Here is an 18,820-nt window from a genome sequence, read left to right as displayed (position 1 = left end):
TGATTAAATTGGTTCACGGACGCTTGGCACGCAGGGCACCGTTGTTTGCCTGCGATCCGCGAACAGGGGGCGAGCGTTTCCCGGTGAAATGAAAATCGCTTCGAACGCGCCGCTTCCCCTTGCCGAATGATAATTATTAATATTTGTGGGTGGGTTATCGTATTCGTCGCTTGTACACGCGTAACCACCCCTCTTTCCACCCCCGTCAACTCGTTTTTTATTCTCGCGAAAGCGACGCGTGTTTGTGGACCTTCGAACCGTCGTCTAAACGTTTGAACGCGCTCCGGTGTTTCCTAAATTCATTAATACCCGCGTATCCGTTCCATAAATTTTTCCCTTCCGTTCGCTCCTCTGTTCCGCGCCGGAGTTTCCACCCCGCCCGTCGGCGTTTATTTATTCACGTTAATCGTTTACGCGGTACGGGGCGGATATCATCTCCGCTTTCGCTTCGCGAAATGATTTTCGACGCGTGCAAACGCTACACGGCCAGCCGCCAATTAATTCCGCGCGGAATTATGGATGTAAAGTACGGATCGGAGAGCGGGCGGGCGTGCGTGTGCGAACCGACACACCGGACGCGTGCGCTCGCTGTTCCCGCTTCTCGAAATAACGCGGACGCGGCCGCCGCCACCCGGCGCACCGGCCCCGATAACTCGTAAAAACGCCGATCGTAATTCGCCCTGGAACGGGCGCGACTTTTATTAATCCTGGTGAATTTATCCGCTCGCTTGTCCCTGTAATTCTTGCCAAGACACTCGCCGGAGTATTTTTGAGCGAAGCCCGATCCGCGGATTCGAATGCGATACAAAGAGGAGCGGGTGGTGTTTCGTTAACTCTTCTCCTTAGAATGTGTGAGACTCGTGCTGGAGTCAAGGATTCAAATAGAATTTGATATGCGTAAATGTTACTTCATTCTTGTGAGTACAAATTGAATATTATTCTTCTGTTATCGATTGTTTTATTATAGAGCAAACATGGGTATAGAATATGGTAAGAATTTTTCTCTATTTTTCAATGAAGTATTAATTACAAAGGGTTGTGTCGATGATGGTTGAGAAATAAATGATATAGATAGGGGTTAAGTCGTCTTGGAACAGACATTTTCTTACCAATCATGCTTAATGAGCATGCATTAAAAATTCTTAATGGCAAGACAGCTTGTTACTACCAGTTTTTCCGAAAGATCGTTAATTGTTTTCGGGAAAGTAAAAAAAATAAAGAACCATTATTATTAAATTACTGCTGTTATTGTTTAATCCGTTTCCTATACTTTGTAGGAGTTTTAGTTCAACAAAGTTTCTCTGTCAGTGTGTTCTTTTTAACTCTGCCAAATAGTGAACAAGATATAGATTATTGTCGTTACTTGTCATTGCAGTGTCACGTGTCATACCACCGCTCGAACCGAAGCACTCCCAGAAAATAATATGGATCACTCTAGGTCGAGGTGCTACCATATCTGGAATGTCCGAGTAATGCGTTCTAACGAGAGTACATTAGCCGCGTGTCAACACCGCGTTAACGCGCAGCCGCGAGCAACGCTGTACATCAACGCGTTGTACGGTGGAAACGCGCGGAACCGGCTCGGGGTTCGTATCAATATCGGTAACATGCTCGGTCCGCGCGACGTTACGCAATTCCAACAGCCGTGACGTGGCCGATTTGTGCGCGCGTTGAAAGCGCGCGACGCTCGTCGGGAACGACGATTCCTCGATGTTCGCACCTAATCGGGCACGGGAGACGAGAAACGCTTTCATGAACGTTTTGTCGAGTGCGCTCCGCGACGAAAGGATGGCACGTGTAATGTTGACTTTCGTGAGAGTGCTTGAGTAAATCGTTTCCCTGGTGTTTCATATAAACTTTTCGTTGGTATTAGAAGTTCGAGATGAATGATTGTGTTCCGTATATTAGTTAAATACTTTTGTATCAACAACGAATAGATTTTTTATATATTTGCATCAACAAGGAATCGATTTTAAATTATTCCCTCATAAAATGCAAAAATATCTTCTCATTTCACAGATCAAACTCTACTTTCCAAAGTTATCAAATTTTGAAATCCCAAAACGTGTTGTTTATTGTGTGTATATATATGTATATATAATCTCATCAGGCATTCCCACTTATCTCTTAGAGAGGTAATCGCTTTGAAAAGTACTTTGGTTCAAATACACCATGCATAAAACGTGCTGAAATAATTTATTATTCTCACTAAACGCTGGAAACACGCAGAACCGTGTAGAGAGTAGCTTCAAAAGTTGCAGGAATACATGGTTCCACGGTGTGCGGTCTTTTTGCCGCGTGCTGTGGCCACTCGGCGAATGAAGGTTCGCCGGTTGCCGACGAGCGTTTTGGTTTTTACGAGCAGATTAGCGCTTCCGGGACTCTGGAAATGAAGTTTGCGTCGGACTGTCACGTCGCGCCGGAATCGTCGGTGCCCGCATCAACGGTGTACGCCGTTCTTTACCCCGGAACGAACATTTCAACTGACCGATCGACTATCCCAGGAGACCGTCGTTAACTTTCATAATTCATCGCCGCGATGTAACCCCTTTCGAGCTTAGCCAAGCAGAGGGGGACACGGTACCCGGTGACGCGCGAGGTCCCGTTGAATCAAACTCTAATCCGGTCTAAATCGGGACACTGTAATAAATCCGGTATGATTTAATTAGGACTCGTCGCGGTGCCATTCCGAAGTATTTAACTTAATCACGGATGTAAATGCCCCCCGCCCGCCATTAATCTCGGAAGTTGGTGCCGGCTCGCTGCCCGCGAGTTCTCTCTCCCGGGTTCTAATCAATTTCTTCCGCTGAATCTGAAGACGGTAACTTCCCTTGGTAACTTTCGCGCGGCGAAACGACTGGAACTTAAATTAACTCTCTCTCGCGCGTGGCTTTCTTAGCGCGCTCTGCCTTCGATATTTATGGTGTTGCACGTGTATTACGATTCGCCGAGATGTTCTTGGTCGCAACATTGTCCACGACTGCTTTTAGACTTCGAGTCAATGATCTTTTTCCGACGCAATGATTCCCTTTGTTCGATATCGGGTAAATTACTAGCGAGTTTAATTGTCGAAAAATAAAATTTGTATAATTTGTCAAGCTTAGATTGGTAATTAATTTAAATATATGAGATCTCGTATATTGAAGGTGATCGTGTGAAATTTCTAGAGTACTTACTTTATCATTTGAATGCCTATCGGTGGGTAGAATCAAGTTGAGGTTATTTATTTGTTTTCCCTTCGATTATTTATTTCAATTTTTGTTATTACTTGGAAGTTGAAAAATGAGACGATCACACCATTTACCATTTTCCTATATAAAAACAGAAAAACGTAAATCAGTTTCTAGGTTGAAAAGAAACAAACACGATCGCGCTGCCTGATACTTGCCACTGAATTTTTTGCATTGAATCCTGGCACTGGAATGGTTAAACCAGTGGATGACAGGATGAAATATTAGGACAGGTATTGTTTCGAATTTCATCGGCGCGTTTAATATTTACACGTCATTCCCGTTCGGGACGTTAAAAGACACCGAGATCGATATTGTTTACGAGAGACCGAGGGGGTTGCCATCCCCCGGGGCAATTAGATGAACGCGCGAACGAAGAAAAGGATAAACGACGGGTCAAGGCTGCGCAATCTAATTCAGACCCCCATGCAAATCGAGGCTCTTAACTAGCTGACGTTTCAACCCTTGACACTCGCCCTCGCCGCGCTGGGTCATGTACGCGTAACACACCGGCGGGTCTCTCTCTTTCTTTTTCCCTTCCTCCGAGTCTCCCGGTGACTTAAATTAACCTCTGAACCGTTTGCCGGTCCTCTTTCTCCACCAACACTTGTTATTTTCCTGTTTCCTCCCGCTTGGCAGTCAGCTGGAAGAAGGGTTGATTTCAACGACCGGGACGAAATTAGTTGTCGACGTAATGAAAAACATCGGTCGACTATGTCTCACCTGATTGCTCCAATACACCGGAAGCTTCATGGCCTTGACATCCCTACGCGAGAGTTCTCGTTGAATGTTAGGTAGATCAATTTTGTTTAACTCTTTGCGATTTTCTTTAATATCGCGTTCATTGAAAATGTTTAAGTTTTCTTAACAATTTGTTAGGATGGAAAAGAATCCTGTGCTTAGCACGAGACAATTTTCTCTACAAATTAAGTACTGATAATGTTTTTTTTTAAATTTTTCTTAGCTCTGCACTTTTTGCTAGCAATTCGTTAGAAAAACGAAAAGAATTCCATTTTCTTTGTGATCTAACCTTTTCGAGAAGGTTAAACGTCAATAACATTTCGAATTGTTCTCAGATCTGTGTGCGCAGTAAGTAATCATCACTCAGCTTCGAATTTTAAACGTTAGCTTTATGATTATTTTCAAAATTACATTCGTCAAAGATGCTTCATCGCTTTTCATATGTTAAATGGGAAAAGGGTGTTGTGTTTATTGCAAGACAACGTTTTCTCGGAAGGTTAAATGTTGACAATGTTTATTCAGCTCCGTGTAAAAAAGTAGTCGCCGCTCAGCTCGTTTAATCGTAGACAACGCGGGAAAGTTGCCACACATAGCGAGCGCAAGTTCCATTCAGCCTCTCGGTTCGAATCGACCGAGTAGAAACGGTGTCACGGCGTTAATCAGACCCTGACGAATCTCCATGCGGCACGGCGGCGAGCAAACGCGCCGGCAATCAAATCAAATCGAATCGAATCGAATCGTGTCCCGATTCCTTCGACAACACTCGAATCTGCGCGTCGACAATCAAGACTTTCCCCGAGGAAAGGAAAAGCTTGGCGTTCCAGAGGGTGGTACGCTATTACCATACCAAAGAGGCCGCGATATCGCGAGATCCTCAGTTCTCGAGTTCACACTTTACTCCCTTCGAGTTCTAATTCCCGACAAAAGAAGATTTTCGAGTGTTCCTCTTGTTGAAACGTAGAAAACAGACTTGTTGCAGCAGGGAGTGTCAAATCATTCGTGAATATTAGTGTGGAAAATCGTATATTGTTCGTTATCACTAGAAGAACCGGGCGTTTAACATGATTCATATGACTCATAAAAATTGTAACAATAGACTTTTTTTTATTTCTTCACATATTCATTACCGTAGTCAAGTGGAACTATTTATTTTTAATATCACTTCGGATATTTGACATTTTTAAGATATTAGTAATTACGTAATAAGGAAATTGAAATCCGTCATTTTGACGGGTGTGGTAACTCTAGTGTTAAACAAGTAAATATTGGGTACTAACATAAATGAGTCCGGTTGCCGCTATATACATATTTTAATACTGAAGAATTAGTTATAACTAATTTTAAGTACGCGTAACTATAACGAAAAAGAGCTATCTGGTCAAATTAAAAACTCAGCATTGTTATTTCATTGTTAAACGAAATTAATAATCGACAATAAAAATCGGATGTAACCAAAAGAATTTATGTAACTATCCAATATTACTATAATCTATTATTCATCAAACATTATCCTATAAATCAATCATTAAAAAATATAATCATAAACCCCCGATGCTTCAAACAAACTAAATACAATACCCACAAATATTTCCCAACAAACCCGCGAACAACTCACATAAATCAGAACCTACTCTCCTCCAAAATCCACCTGACAGTTAAATATTCACAATTCGTCCCCCGCAACAGCCACGAATTTCATTTTATTAAATAAAACGTTATTTTCATGAACCCGGCCGCACAAATTTTATTCAAGCCCGTACTCTGAAGCCACTTACTCCAGCACGGTAATGTCCGCGTAATTAGCAAATACTAGCTGCCCGCAATCAAGCAAACCTTCATCCGCAACAGTGACGAACCCGGAACAACCACGAGCCGTCGAAACGCGACGCGCGTTTGCAGTTGGCATGCATGAGCCCCCGAAAGAAGGGTGAAAACGATTTCGGCCGGCCGGTCGCTTGGTCGGTCGATCGGACGGGCGCTGATGTCGGGGGCGCATTCACGGATGAATGTCGCCGGAGTTATAATTGCAACGAGGCGTAATTAGTTTTGGAAATTTAATTATTTCCGGGCGACGTGCGAGGGGATTGGGGTATACGTTGGTGGGGGGATGCGCGATAAACGCCGCCGGCAGCCGGTCCTACGCGGGTAACCCTTTCGACGAAGAATTATCGGCGAGTCTTTCCCATCCACGTAGCAGCCGTTAATCCCGCTCCGAGGCGAGCGACCCGCTGAAAATCGATAAGTTTCGGAATGCACTCGCGAGTCAACGTTTTCTCTGATAATCCAGCGACAAGCGTGCCGCTAGCGGCTTCGTTAATCAACCACGAAACGCCTAAGGGCAAACGACTAATTCGCAGGTGCGCGAACAGAAGCTCTTTCATCGATTGTCTAGAATGTATACTTGTAGATATTAGGTAGTGACGTAGATAAGTTTGATTGTATAAAGATTCTAATTTTGAGAAGTTAATTGTGACTTTCGAAAATTCGCATAGCTGTGAAGAATAAGAAGATACTAGCTTATAATTTAATTCCTAGTTCACGAACTGAATCATAGTATGTGTTTAATTTTGCCTGGCATATACGAAGGGGTAGAAAATAAAATCATTTTTATTGCTTTATGATGAATATTATGTAAGAAAGGAATGCAAGATCAGTTACAGAAATTGCACGTCTCCGATACGTCAGAATTGAGTATGGCATTGAAGAGGATATTAAAATTTTATTATCATTAAACTAATTTTATTCTTTTATTTACATTTAAGTGAACTTTTATTCCTACTGACACTTTCATAAGATACAATGTAAAACTCCGTTTTGGATATTCATTCAGTTCTCGAAGTTAAAGGGATATCGGAATTGTTTCGTGGTTGAAAGAGTCCACGTTCATTCATAGAAGCGTAAATAAATAAAACGGAAAGGGGTAATACTCTATTTATCGCAATCCAACTGCGAAGAACGTTTTGTTCGCGTGTAATAATAGTTTGATTTGATTCATCAGGTTTATTATTGCAGACCTGCCCGACAAGCGCGTTTACCGCGCTTCTGGCAGAGCCGCAGTGTTTCGCCTCGCGTCTGTTCGATACCGTACTATTATCGAACACGCTTCTGCGTAGATTTCCGTAGTCCCAGCGCGTCCGGGTTCTCCTTTAAACGAAACGAGAATTGCCTCACAGCATGTACTAACTACTTGCGGATGTAGAATTTTTTAAATATTCAAAACATTCAACACAGAGTAATCTAAATTATATATTGAACTCGTACCGACTGGAAAGAAGAAAGAAATAACCGAATTAATCCTATGACTTCTGAAGAAAATAACTATGTACTAATCTTTCGTTGTAAAATTAAATTGTCCATATTTAACTTTACATTTTCTACATGCAACTTTGACGTCAATATGACGATATTCATTTTTATAAACTAAACCCTGTGCATTGGGTTACTGCCTTAATGGCGATTTCGAGATACTCAAAATGGAAAGGCACAAGTGAATACTTGAATAATTCAAGTAATGATAGAGTAACGCACATTTTTTTCTAGTATTTGAAAGTTTAATGTATAATTGTTTGTAAATTAGAATTTTAAATTAATTTAGAAGTTTAAAAGCTACAAAATCCTCGTTCGTAAAAAAAAAGGAATTCCTCTGCTGTAAGTGTTGAGAATTTGTGAAAATCGGCGATCCTTGATTCAGACGACACTCGAGTGTCGATGATCCAGCGTCGCGGCGCGACCTCCGCGAAAGCAAAATAACCAGGAAAAAGAAAAATCGTCGACGACACTCGACGAGTGAGCCGCTTGGAAGGAGAAGTTCGTAACAGGAAAATGAAAAAGAAGAAATAAAAAAAGAACTCCACGCGTTCAGCGAACGTTAACGGTGCTTCTGATCGCAGGGCAGACGACTAGCGAATGTGAATCGTCGAATGAACGAACGAATCGTACGCGAGCGAGAGAGCGTGTTCAAGGAACGCCGGTCCGGTGACGCATGAGAAACTTTTGTAACCGAGCACCAAGTTTTCTCTCTCTCTCACAGCGAGATTTGCATTCACTTCGTTATGCACCAACGGATACGCGGCCGCTCGCGCGCGCGCACACACGCTGCTAAAGGATTGTTTACAATACGCGGATTTTTTCCATATGGAGGGATGATGACGAGTAGAGGCGTGTCGCGTGTAATTAACGCTCGTTTACGAGAGACCGTTTTCCATTAAATTGCAAAAATGTGGGTAAACCGCGCGTTCTAGTTTTCATCGCTCCTTCAGGGACATGTAAATATTCGTCGGATTGTGAAATCGATTTTGTGACCGCGAATGTGAGTTTGAATCTGTAATTCTGTACGTAGATTCATGAATAAAAAAATTATACAGAATTTGATTATAATTATTTTTTACTAGATAATCTAGGTTAGGTTCTTATCGAGGTTTTTCCTTTGTGTCAAATTTTGTCGAAATCATTATTGTACTGAACTTCGAAAAGTAGAAAACAGACAAACTTAATCTATTTTTAACCAGATTACAGATGTTATGCGGTTATGCTGGCTGCGCGTATCATTTAATAAGAAATTCCGTTTTCATGTTTGCACATATTTTCCATTTATTTCTTCTTATCACTACGTACGTAGTTAGACACTTCCATTCCCCCATTCACCAAGAAACACTTCACGAAACCTCCACAAACACACCAGGGTAAATTATACACGATATAATAACCACTCCGATCAGACAGTAAAATTCCCTCGCGTCTGTCAGCCATCGCCCAACAAACCGTTGCAATCCCCCACGGTTTGCTCGAGCAATCTAAACAACGTATTTTTGTCACAGTTGCCGTTATGTAACCACCGCGATTGGCTTTTTAGTAATTCATATCGGAGCGTCGGCTCTCGAACGCGGCGGTTTCGACGCGGCTGAAAAAAAGCTCGCTCACCCCCTGCGAGGATTGACTCCTCCGTTGAAGCGTCTCTTTCAGCGAAAGTCTCGAGCGGCTGGGGGAAAAAAGTGAAAGTTCGCGGGTGCTATTGTGCGAACGCGGGCTGCCCGATCGAGGGGTGCGCTTTGTCGCGGTTTCTGGACGCGTGCACGCGCCGATTGCGTTTTCAGAAATTAATGGCCGGCCGCGGTCGAATCCTAGCAGGCGCGCGAATTCTAAGAACGAATGCGGACGACACCGTGAAAAATTTATCGGGAGCCTAGCTCGTCGCCCGGCATCTTTTCAAACGGATCTTTACAAAAGCTGTCGCTCCCCGGAGCTTTGTCTGCCCCCGCTCCCGACAAGCAGCGGACCCTGAACGCTCTTTCTCTCACCCGCCGCCACCCCCGTTCATGAATCTTTGAGCGCTCCCCGTGAACCTGGGAATCGGACGTCTCCTTTTGTTTCGAGTCCATGTCGTGAGTTGTCGGGGACGGGTCGGGAGATCTGCTGAAAGAATGATCGACGGTGCGGCCTGCCGCAACCCCTATTGATTGCTCTCCTGGCTCCGACGTGTTGCGTAATTATTAACGGCGAAAATAAAAGCGATTTGATCAGTGATTTGGTTTTATATTAAGAAAGTGTGTTTTTAACGGTGTTCAAGTATTAAATGTTGCTCAGTGGGAGTGAAATGATATTTTAAGTAAGGGATGGAATTTCGATAAAGTTTGTATCATAAATACGATTCAGATTTTTTATGTGTGTTTTAATTTGGTTTCTTTTCCGAAAAGCTGTTAATTTTATTTTTAATCTTGATACTATTGTTTGTTTATTACGATGTTTTCTCTTTTGATGTTCGCCGCTGTAATATAGACTGTTATTGCTGTAACTATAATGAAGAGATTACGAGGGGTTGAAATGAAGCGAGCGTTTACTTAGAGTGGCTTTCTGGAAGCAACGAAGTTGGATCAATCGATACATCCCTTCCGCGAGTAAACTTCAAACACAACTGAAGAGTGCTCTCGATTCGTTTCCCCTTTTGGTCCAGCAAACGAGACTTTGTTGTCGCTCGTGGGAAGAATGATTTTCCCCAGGGAACGTGTCTCATAAGTACCTACTACTAGTAAAGAAGTTTCTAACGAAGCACATTTCTCTTGTTCTGTTTCAGCGATCATGGCGCACTTCTTCTTCCTGGCCGCGTTCTTCTGGCTGAACACGATGTGCTTCAACATCTGGTGGACGTTCAGGTGAGTCTCTCGTATTTCATTCGGTGCATCGTAGAAAAATGATTTTGTGACAAGTAAATGTCAAAATCATTTAACAGAGTAAATGAAATACTAATGGACTAAAAATACTTCACTGCTTCGAAATGATTTTTACGAACAATCCCTACGCCACCATTAACAGAAACCAAGAATAACGATCTATTAGTTAACTACCTATTATTTCTAAAAGTGACAGGTTGCAAAGAAGATAATTAGAAGAACTAGTTATTTTTCACTAAACTACCCTTATAATATGGCGCAAATATCTCAAACCATTCAAAGTAGTATTTGCAAGGAATCACTAACCATAGTGGCAAATCGAAAAATAATAACATCTAATTGATAATCACTCATCCGAAACGCCAAATATGGCAAACTCTCAAATAAGAAACACTGATTCTCTCTCACCAGTATCAATGCATCCACATTTCTCTGACTATGTTAACTATGATACTATCGAAACATCAAGAAACCTCCCCCTATAGACACGACTTAAACTTTAAATACTTAATCCCAAAATAGTACATCAACTCTCTCCCAAACCACGAACTAAACATTGTCCTTAACTCTCTTCGTCACCAGCGTCGCCTCGCCAACGAGCGAAACGGCGTGATGCGACGCGAGTCGACGTTCCACTGCAATTAACCGACAGTGTGGTCAGCGTTCCGCGAACGACGACAACGTTGGCCGCCAGTTGAAAAATTATGAAAATACGCGTGTCGCGTTAATTGTCCTGGAATTTCCGAGGCGAGGCTAATGGTAACAGGAGCACGGAGTCGAGACAACGGTGGACCTAGCAACGTTGTCCCGAGGCGGAGACGAAACCCTGGCGATGGTGTGCGCTGTCAATTAACACCCAGGGGGCAGGTTATCGACCTGGCCGAGTTTGCGCTCGCTCCGATCCGCGTCGTCTTCGATCAGAAGGCCACTTCGTTACTTCGCAATTACGCAATTGCCGCGTAATTACGCAACGTCGGCGCGCCGCCGGCAATTAATTCGTGCAGATTCGCGGGTGAATCGCGGCGCAGCGACACCGAGCGCCGCGATAACGGTCCCACTGCCCGGCAGAGACTGTTCGCGGCTCGCGAAAAACAGCTTCCCCGCCATCGGTCGCTTTTTTTCGCCGCGCTAACGAGAATAATCACGGGAAACGATCGGTCCGGGCAGTGGTAAGAACGATCGCCGTAGCCGCGTCGCTGGATAAATAATAACTATTAACGCTCGTACGATTCGCCGTTCTAATGGGGTAATGAACAGTCAACGACGGCGGTGGCTGGCGGGGAGCGAGGGTGCGGGCAACGAGTTTTATTTACGAGACGGCCGCGCTGCAAATAAAAACAGTTAATTGTGATGATTATAATTTATCGGGCAACCAGTGGTCTTTGGTTGAAAAAAAGACTCTTTCATCGCGACGCGTGCAAAAGTATTTCCTCGAACGTGGAGTCTGGAAATAGGCGGTGCTCGGATGAGCGAGGTTTTATTGTTTTCTCGTGGTTGTGTTTATTGGACGTGGTCCTGTTGCAGTGGTCTATGGGAAACAGATTGCCGTGTCTGAGGAAAACACGCTAGTGCATTAAAAGGGAGATTAATTTGGTGAAGGTCGGGCATTACAGTAAATCCTTGGTGAATATTATCGGATTTGTAACCGTTGTTCGGGGATTCGAAACGCGCTGTAATGATAATTAATATGCCTGTACAGCGGGCAGCGAAATTGCGTGAAAGACAGGATTCCCTGTCCGCTTTGTTGAAATCGGATGACCGCGACCGCGGAGGAAAGGGTTGATTCAATCGGGGATTGAAATATTCGTTGAAAAGCTGTCGTTGTCCTGGAACTGTGCTCCGTTTTAATGAAAAGTAGGAAAGGAATCAGTACAATATATTCATTCTCTGAGGAAATAATATAATACAATAGTAGAATCCGAATTACAAAATATGCTCTGCTTTTTTAACAGCAATGACGAAATTCGAGATTTTACTTCAATCGATTTCTTTGTAAAAAAAAATGTTAGTGAACCAAAATCGAAAAAAATCATTTAAGATTGATTTATTCATTTACAGAAGAATTGTAATTTATAGTTTACAAGAATTCATTGAACTGTGCAAAAAGTGTATTAAAAAGCGTTAAAGGAGCTAAACAGAGAAGTCCCGATCGGAAGCAAAATCGAGCGAATCGTTAGTGGCCGGATCACGTTTGAAACGAGGCGAAGGTTTTGAAAGAGGAAGAGCAGGGTGCGCGGTGAGAGATGGGATCAAGATCACTTGGTCGACTGGTTAATGCGATGCAACACGGTCGCCATAACGGGTCCTCCCTTCTTCCTCAGGTTCTTCTACGTCTCCGTCGATTTCTTTCGTCCTTTTCGATCCTCCAACCGTCTCGTTTCTCACCTTTTTTCCCTGACCGACCCTCTTCACGGTCTTTTCTTCGGCCACGACCGTCTTCCCTCGTCTCCAACGTCTTATTCTCCGCGAGCAAATCTTATTTCCCTTTATTTTCACATTTTATAGGATGAAATCCCTAAAACATGAAAAACAATTGTCTTCTATTAAAAATTGTTATTTAACACCTTGCTGACTAGTTACGAGTTAACTGGTATTCCCACCTGAGTATATCCTAAATTAAGTTACGTTTGCACTTCATTAATTTTCTCCGAAAGCAATATTAAAATTTCTGCCTTTTAATTCGTTTATTTAACTTTATATCAGGTCCTATATTGTCCGATTAATCAGTTCTTCAGCTTTGGTCTTTCCTTTTGATTCTATTTCTACTAACAAAAATTTATTATCTAATTTGATTCCTTTTCCTTTGTAACCAGTTATTTAACGCAAAGTTGTTTGACTGGTTACACTAGAAACACAGTATAACTACCTATAAAGCGATTAAAATATTCCGTGTTACAGGGTTTCACGTTTACGAATTTCGCATAAAATTCTCTTTTTGGATACTAATCCAACTTGTATTATCCAGTTAGCTGTTTTTGACGAGTATACTCGTCATGAAGAAATGACAGAAGTTTTGTGTTATGATAAGTATACTCGTTATCGCCTACTTGTGACAAATTTTAGGTACACACTTTTCAAAAAGGTCGTAACAGCTAACTGGTTAAGTTGGTCCTCTGGTTATATCAGTTTACTTTTCGAAAATTTCACTTTCATAATTATTTTTCGATGATTTTTTAATCACGTTATAACCTTATAAGTACTACTGTACGTCTATACAACGTACCGGTACGATTAGTGTTAACCGTGTATCTCGTGTATCATCGCGTCGGAATGATTATGCGCGTCCGGTGCTTTCGTTTGCCGATTATTGCACGAGGAAAATTCAATTCGCGCTTTCAACGGTGCGTGCAATCGCGGAAACTTCGGCCGAGCAACAGGAAGTCCGGTCGAGCCTACTGTCTGCTCGTTATCGGTCCATCGTTTCCTTCGCCGCCTCGCCTCCTCCCCTATTTAATTACGGAAAAATCAGATTTACACGCGGACTTCGATATCCCATTTAGCTTTTTATTACTTTCGTCTGGTTTCTTCGTTGCTGCCCGGAATTACAAGTAACCTCCCTTTTAAAGGCTACTCGCGGAATTCACTGCATTCTCTATTAAATCGCGACGTAATGTCGCTCCTGGATTCTTCTCAATGCCTTTTCGAGAAAGGGAATGATTATTGTATTTTATCCCATGCGTGGTGTTATTGTCGATGCAGAGAATCATGTTTGCATTGTTTAGGAATTTATTTCTGTACATTTCTGGTATTTGTGGCGTAATGCGTGGTATGCGTATAGTAGGACAATGTAAATTGTGTTTACGAAAAATTCGGATGTATTATATCAGTTGAGATTTTGCAAAATTGAAATTGAAAGATTGAAATCGGAAAAATGTGTTCAAGTTAATTGTTCTTGTATGAAAAAAAGCGGTGTAAAGATGCCGAAATTTGTTATCCATTATCGGTGATTGAAATTTTTAGGTGCGGTGCGTTAAAGTGGAAAGGACATCAATATATTTTAACAGTAATGTTTTATTAATTATATGGGATTATTCATAATTACCTTCTTAAAATTGGAAGATATTTATATTTACAAAAGAATTTGTTCATCTTACGATCTAACATTATTTTTTTAATGGTAGTATTCTGGATCTGCATGCAGTATTCATTGATAATATTCATTGAAACAATCTACTGAAACGAAAATCGTGTAAAAATAGAGTAGTTTCCTTAAGAATTTTAATAAGCCCATCTTCAAAATTCTTCTGAAATCATAATTTCATTATAAATGTATTTAACATACGATGCGAGCATAATAAAACCCATAACGAAAATAACATATTTTTTTATTTTGTCGAGTCCTTGAGTAATAATACGATTAACATTTGCTACCAGATTCAAATGACAATTATATTTAATAAGAAATAACAGTAATATACAGGATCGTTCATGACTCGTGATGGTTGTGGAGGTAGTGTCCTCTGGAATACATGACTACCGTCTTCAACGATCTCTGTCCTTCTCTAACGGCTATCATAAATATGTACATATAATTAGTAATATCATACATGTCATTTATAAATATGCAGTAAAGTTTAAAAAATGCGGTTCTGCTATAAAGAACGCTTTCTCAAATAAACAAATTAACACAAAATTCCCAATTTTGCGAGAAGTTCAACCGAGTTGTTTCGTAATTCAATGTGAGTATACAAAATTCACGATCTATTAACAGTTTGCCTGCCTATCGTCTACCCAGTGTTGCTTTTCATTAAACATTAGTTTCTCACACAAGATACACGGGTGCCGATCGGCTTCGCGAAAGCCGCTTTACGGATCCGAAACCTTTCACAAGTAAAAACTAATCCCCGGCCGGATGAATCCGCATCGATGACCGAGAGTTTCCGCGGCCGCAGTTCGATGAGCTTCGCCGTGTGTTCTCCGCTCACGTCGAAACGTCAACGACACGTGCGCGGCGCCCGTTGTATCCACTTGTTGAGGTGTCACCGACACGTTGCGTTCACGGTGGCCGCTCGGCCGCGTGATTTTCCAGCCGGAAAATTAGCCCGGTGTCATTTGCGGCTGTGCACACGAACGTTTCCGCAGTGGCCCGCTCTACCACCCTAAACCACGGTCCCGACCCTTCGTTTCCTTTTTTGTTTTACGAAAGTCGGTGATTGTTCCGAATCGCTGCACTGAATGGACGGTAAATTTTGTTATTTCTTAACATAATTTTATGCTATTTTGTATTGTGTTGTGTTCTGTTTGACTGTAATATAAATATGTTTGGATATATTTAATATTTTGTTTGCATCATTAGTTTCATACAGCAGTAAAGTTAAGTTAAGTTAAGTTAAAGAAGTTCAGTTGAATTGATTAGAAGCTTCTTGTTTATTATAGCTGTGCACGTTTGAGAAAAGTCATAATTGATTCCTTAGAATTACTGCATTTTCTTATCTGGATCCAAACGTGTTTATGTTACTACTTAATAATATTTGATTTTAGCAAGCTTTAGAAAAAAAGAAGCATTGAGAAACGTGTTACTGATTTTGTATGAAAGTAAAACGAAGTACGAAACTTTGAAGGTCTAGATTTTGTTCCATTGCAACGTCACCTTGCACAGAGTCGAAATATCTAACCACGAGCGACGGCGAACTACAACCGCTGTCAGAAGTATTTTCGCAGCCTAAAGTTTTCATTAGTGTCACTTAGGTGGAGCTATGATTCGAAACAATTGTCCAAAAGTCAGCCACCGTTACGTGTTACCGAAAGTCCCGACGGCGGGTCAGAACGAATGGTGTAATGTTCCGACAAGAACTTATCAAATTTAATTAGCGGCGTTATGAGCGTCTTAATAATTGTGCCAGCACTGCACGGTTGAGCAACCGACCGGACCGTGACTCCCCTGGAAAACGATTGCGTCACGCTTCAGTCCGATTGGAAATCGACCGGATTGCTTTGTTCTTTGAGCGCGTTCCGCTGTACGGACACCGCCTCGAAGACGAAGCAAGGTGCTAGCAGGAAACCTTCGACTGGAAAGTAATACTAAACGTTTTTAGTATATTTATGCGGTAGCGTTCGGTATAATTTAGTAATCTTTAGACCTCTGATCTGCGTATCTTTATAACTTGGTAATAGAAACTCGGTATAAATAAAATGTGTAAAACAGTTTAATGATTTATTGTTTTAACACAATACATGAGTTACTATATCGTTGACCAATTAAGTGACACACGTATCTGACTATATTATCGGTTTCGTTTCTGATCTTTCTGAATCGATATTATACCGGTTTATCGGAACCGAGACATAGCAGTTACAGAACCGGCACAGAACCGATATAATAAACCGAAATAATGTATCTCGAAACCAATATCTGTAATAACATATACAACTTTATCTCGGTCCCCAATACCCGTTTCAAGAACCGGAACCAATGTACAGCACTTTTAAACAGTTACTTTCGTGACCACTTCGGTACCCGGTTAAAACATCCCGACTCGGCACATCCGCAAAAAACTGTTTCCCACCTTCGCAGTCGTAAACAGTAATTTTCACTGATGACGTTCACCATCCGGTACGCGGTCGCCGCGCCAATTAGCAGCTACCGAAGCGTCAATGAGAACCCGATTCCATCACCGTTACAGTTAATTGCGCGATGCACCGTCCACCGGCGTCCTTCCACCGCGCAGCAGGCCACCGTTCATCGGCTTCTTGCGAGGTGAATCCACCTCGAACTTGCTCCCGCCGCTCGCTTTCGAACGTGCGTGTGCCGATTTTCTGAGAAATTCTACAATTACCTAACAGCCAAGCAGCTTCCCACGGTCACTGCAGCCGGCGGTCGCTCGCGCGCGCAATTCTTTCGCCGCCCCGTGCATGTACCAGCGCGTACAACGCTCATGTTAGGGTACGTACGCGTTGCATGACCTCGCCACAGCCGCTGCAGTTCCCGACGGCGTGCACTCAACGCTTCTTCTCTAAACGAATTTGCATTCTAGAAGCTCCGGCTGCCGCGTCTCGCGGTAGCGCTCGCCGGAAGATTTCCCGGAGCCAGAGAGATACTTTCCGACGAGTGTGTCCTTTTACGGGCTGCTCGCCGCTTTCTTACGAATCGGCTGGGATGTCGGCCGGATTTCCCGTGGAAAAATTTCACCCCATCGACAGGGAACTTCGTGAAACGGCTGCTGAAATATTTTATGCGAGCCTTTTTGCCTGCGCGTGTCGCTAAGAGGCTGGGAAATGACCGACGAACATCGACGGAAACGTTATCCGGGAACGAACTAGATCCGCTTCGTTTCGGGAGTTGATACTTCCGTTACTGGCATGTCTGGTTTGAGAATTTCGGTTACTTTAACACTTCGACTGCCACGTCGCCACTTTTTTCATTTTAAATATTTACCGTTTTAGTGACTTATTGAATGAACCGAATTTTGTTAGGCGAATGAGGTATAAGGCAGATAGTAGACCAGTCGTTACGAAGAATGTTGAGTTTTTACTTTCTGCTTTATTAAGGCAAACGTTTCGACTTGGGAGTTTTGATAAATGTTTATTTATTGTTTAATGGAAATTAATGTATCAGAAACGTTGTTACAGAAAATAGAATTCTTCTTAATACTACGATGCTTATCTTTGAAAATGAAACATTACATATCATCTGCGATATGCGAATCAGACATTCGTAGTTTTTGCTGAAAACTTGCAAAGTACTTTATTTGTTTTTCATTTTATTTTTGATGCACTATATTGAAAGGCTTCCGCAAAAACAATTGACCGCGGATGCGGTTAGCCGCGTAACCGCAAATCGATCAATCGTCGTTGAAGTCGAAGAAACTCTAATCTCGATGCTTGCCCGCGAAACAATGGTCAGTTCACGGGACCGAGAACAAAGGCGGAACGTGTCGTCTGAGAATCGTTACGCTCGGGTGTATTAAACACGAACCGTTCGCCAGTGTGCGCGCACGCGCAATTCGTACACGTGTAGACGCCCGTTGTTAAGGTCTCCACTGTTCTCGAAGAGTGGCTCATTAACTTCGTTTATCTCGTCCCCGATACATGCACCGTGGACAACTCGGTTTCTTTTGCTGAGCGAGTCCCGGGGCCTCTTGTTCGAGGATTGAACCAAGGGACTCCTTAGGCCTTACTGTCAGCTGCAAGCTCTAACGGAACGGGGATGGTTTTTCTTCTTTTACGCATTCGTTCCGAGGAAAATTGTTTTGCAAAGCAAACTTTCCCTACTATTCAAATATGTGGGCCACAATTCCTTCCTGTATTATAAGATTATTGACAATGTCTAGGTCGTCCCACAAGTTCCTACCGTTTACTTTTCTATCGTATAAAATAATATTTTATTAAATATAAAATTGTTATAACTTCACAACCTGTAGTTCTCGCATACCTTCTACTGACTAAATTGAAGTAGTTCAAAATATTATCGTTCTGTAATTACAAAACGTAACGCGAGAAGCATTAGCACACCGTGGCGCGAACTTATGGGACACTCTAATAAATCGTTATTTTTGAAAAATGTCGTCATCGCTGACGAAATTTTTCAGTGTCATAGATAATACCCCTTAAAATTTCTATACTTGTTACCATCAACTCTGAAACTAACATCTTATCTCAAAAAGCTCTTACCTCAAAGTTCCTGTATAATTACCAATAATCAAGACAAATTATTAAAAGAAATCAATTTATCCGTTCTTCCTT

General features: G+C 42.2%; 1 protein-coding gene across 1 annotated transcript in view; it reads left to right on the top strand.

The window, feature by feature from the left end:
• mthl1 (adhesion G-protein coupled receptor methuselah-like 1) overlaps positions 1–18,820 on the top strand; it is a 208,968-nt gene that overhangs the window by 69,392 nt on the left and 120,756 nt on the right. Inside the window, exon 4 of the mRNA XM_031994535.2 lies at positions 10,042–10,120. Within this exon, the coding sequence (XP_031850395.1) occupies positions 10,042–10,120 (79 nt within the window). The remainder of the gene's footprint in view (positions 1–10,041; positions 10,121–18,820) is intronic.

This window comes from Nomia melanderi, chromosome 11 (genome assembly GCF_051020985.1).
Source record: "Nomia melanderi isolate GNS246 chromosome 11, iyNomMela1, whole genome shotgun sequence".
Lineage (NCBI taxonomy): Eukaryota > Metazoa > Arthropoda > Insecta > Hymenoptera > Halictidae > Nomia > Nomia melanderi.
This window is presented reverse-complemented; position numbering and strand designations above follow the sequence as displayed.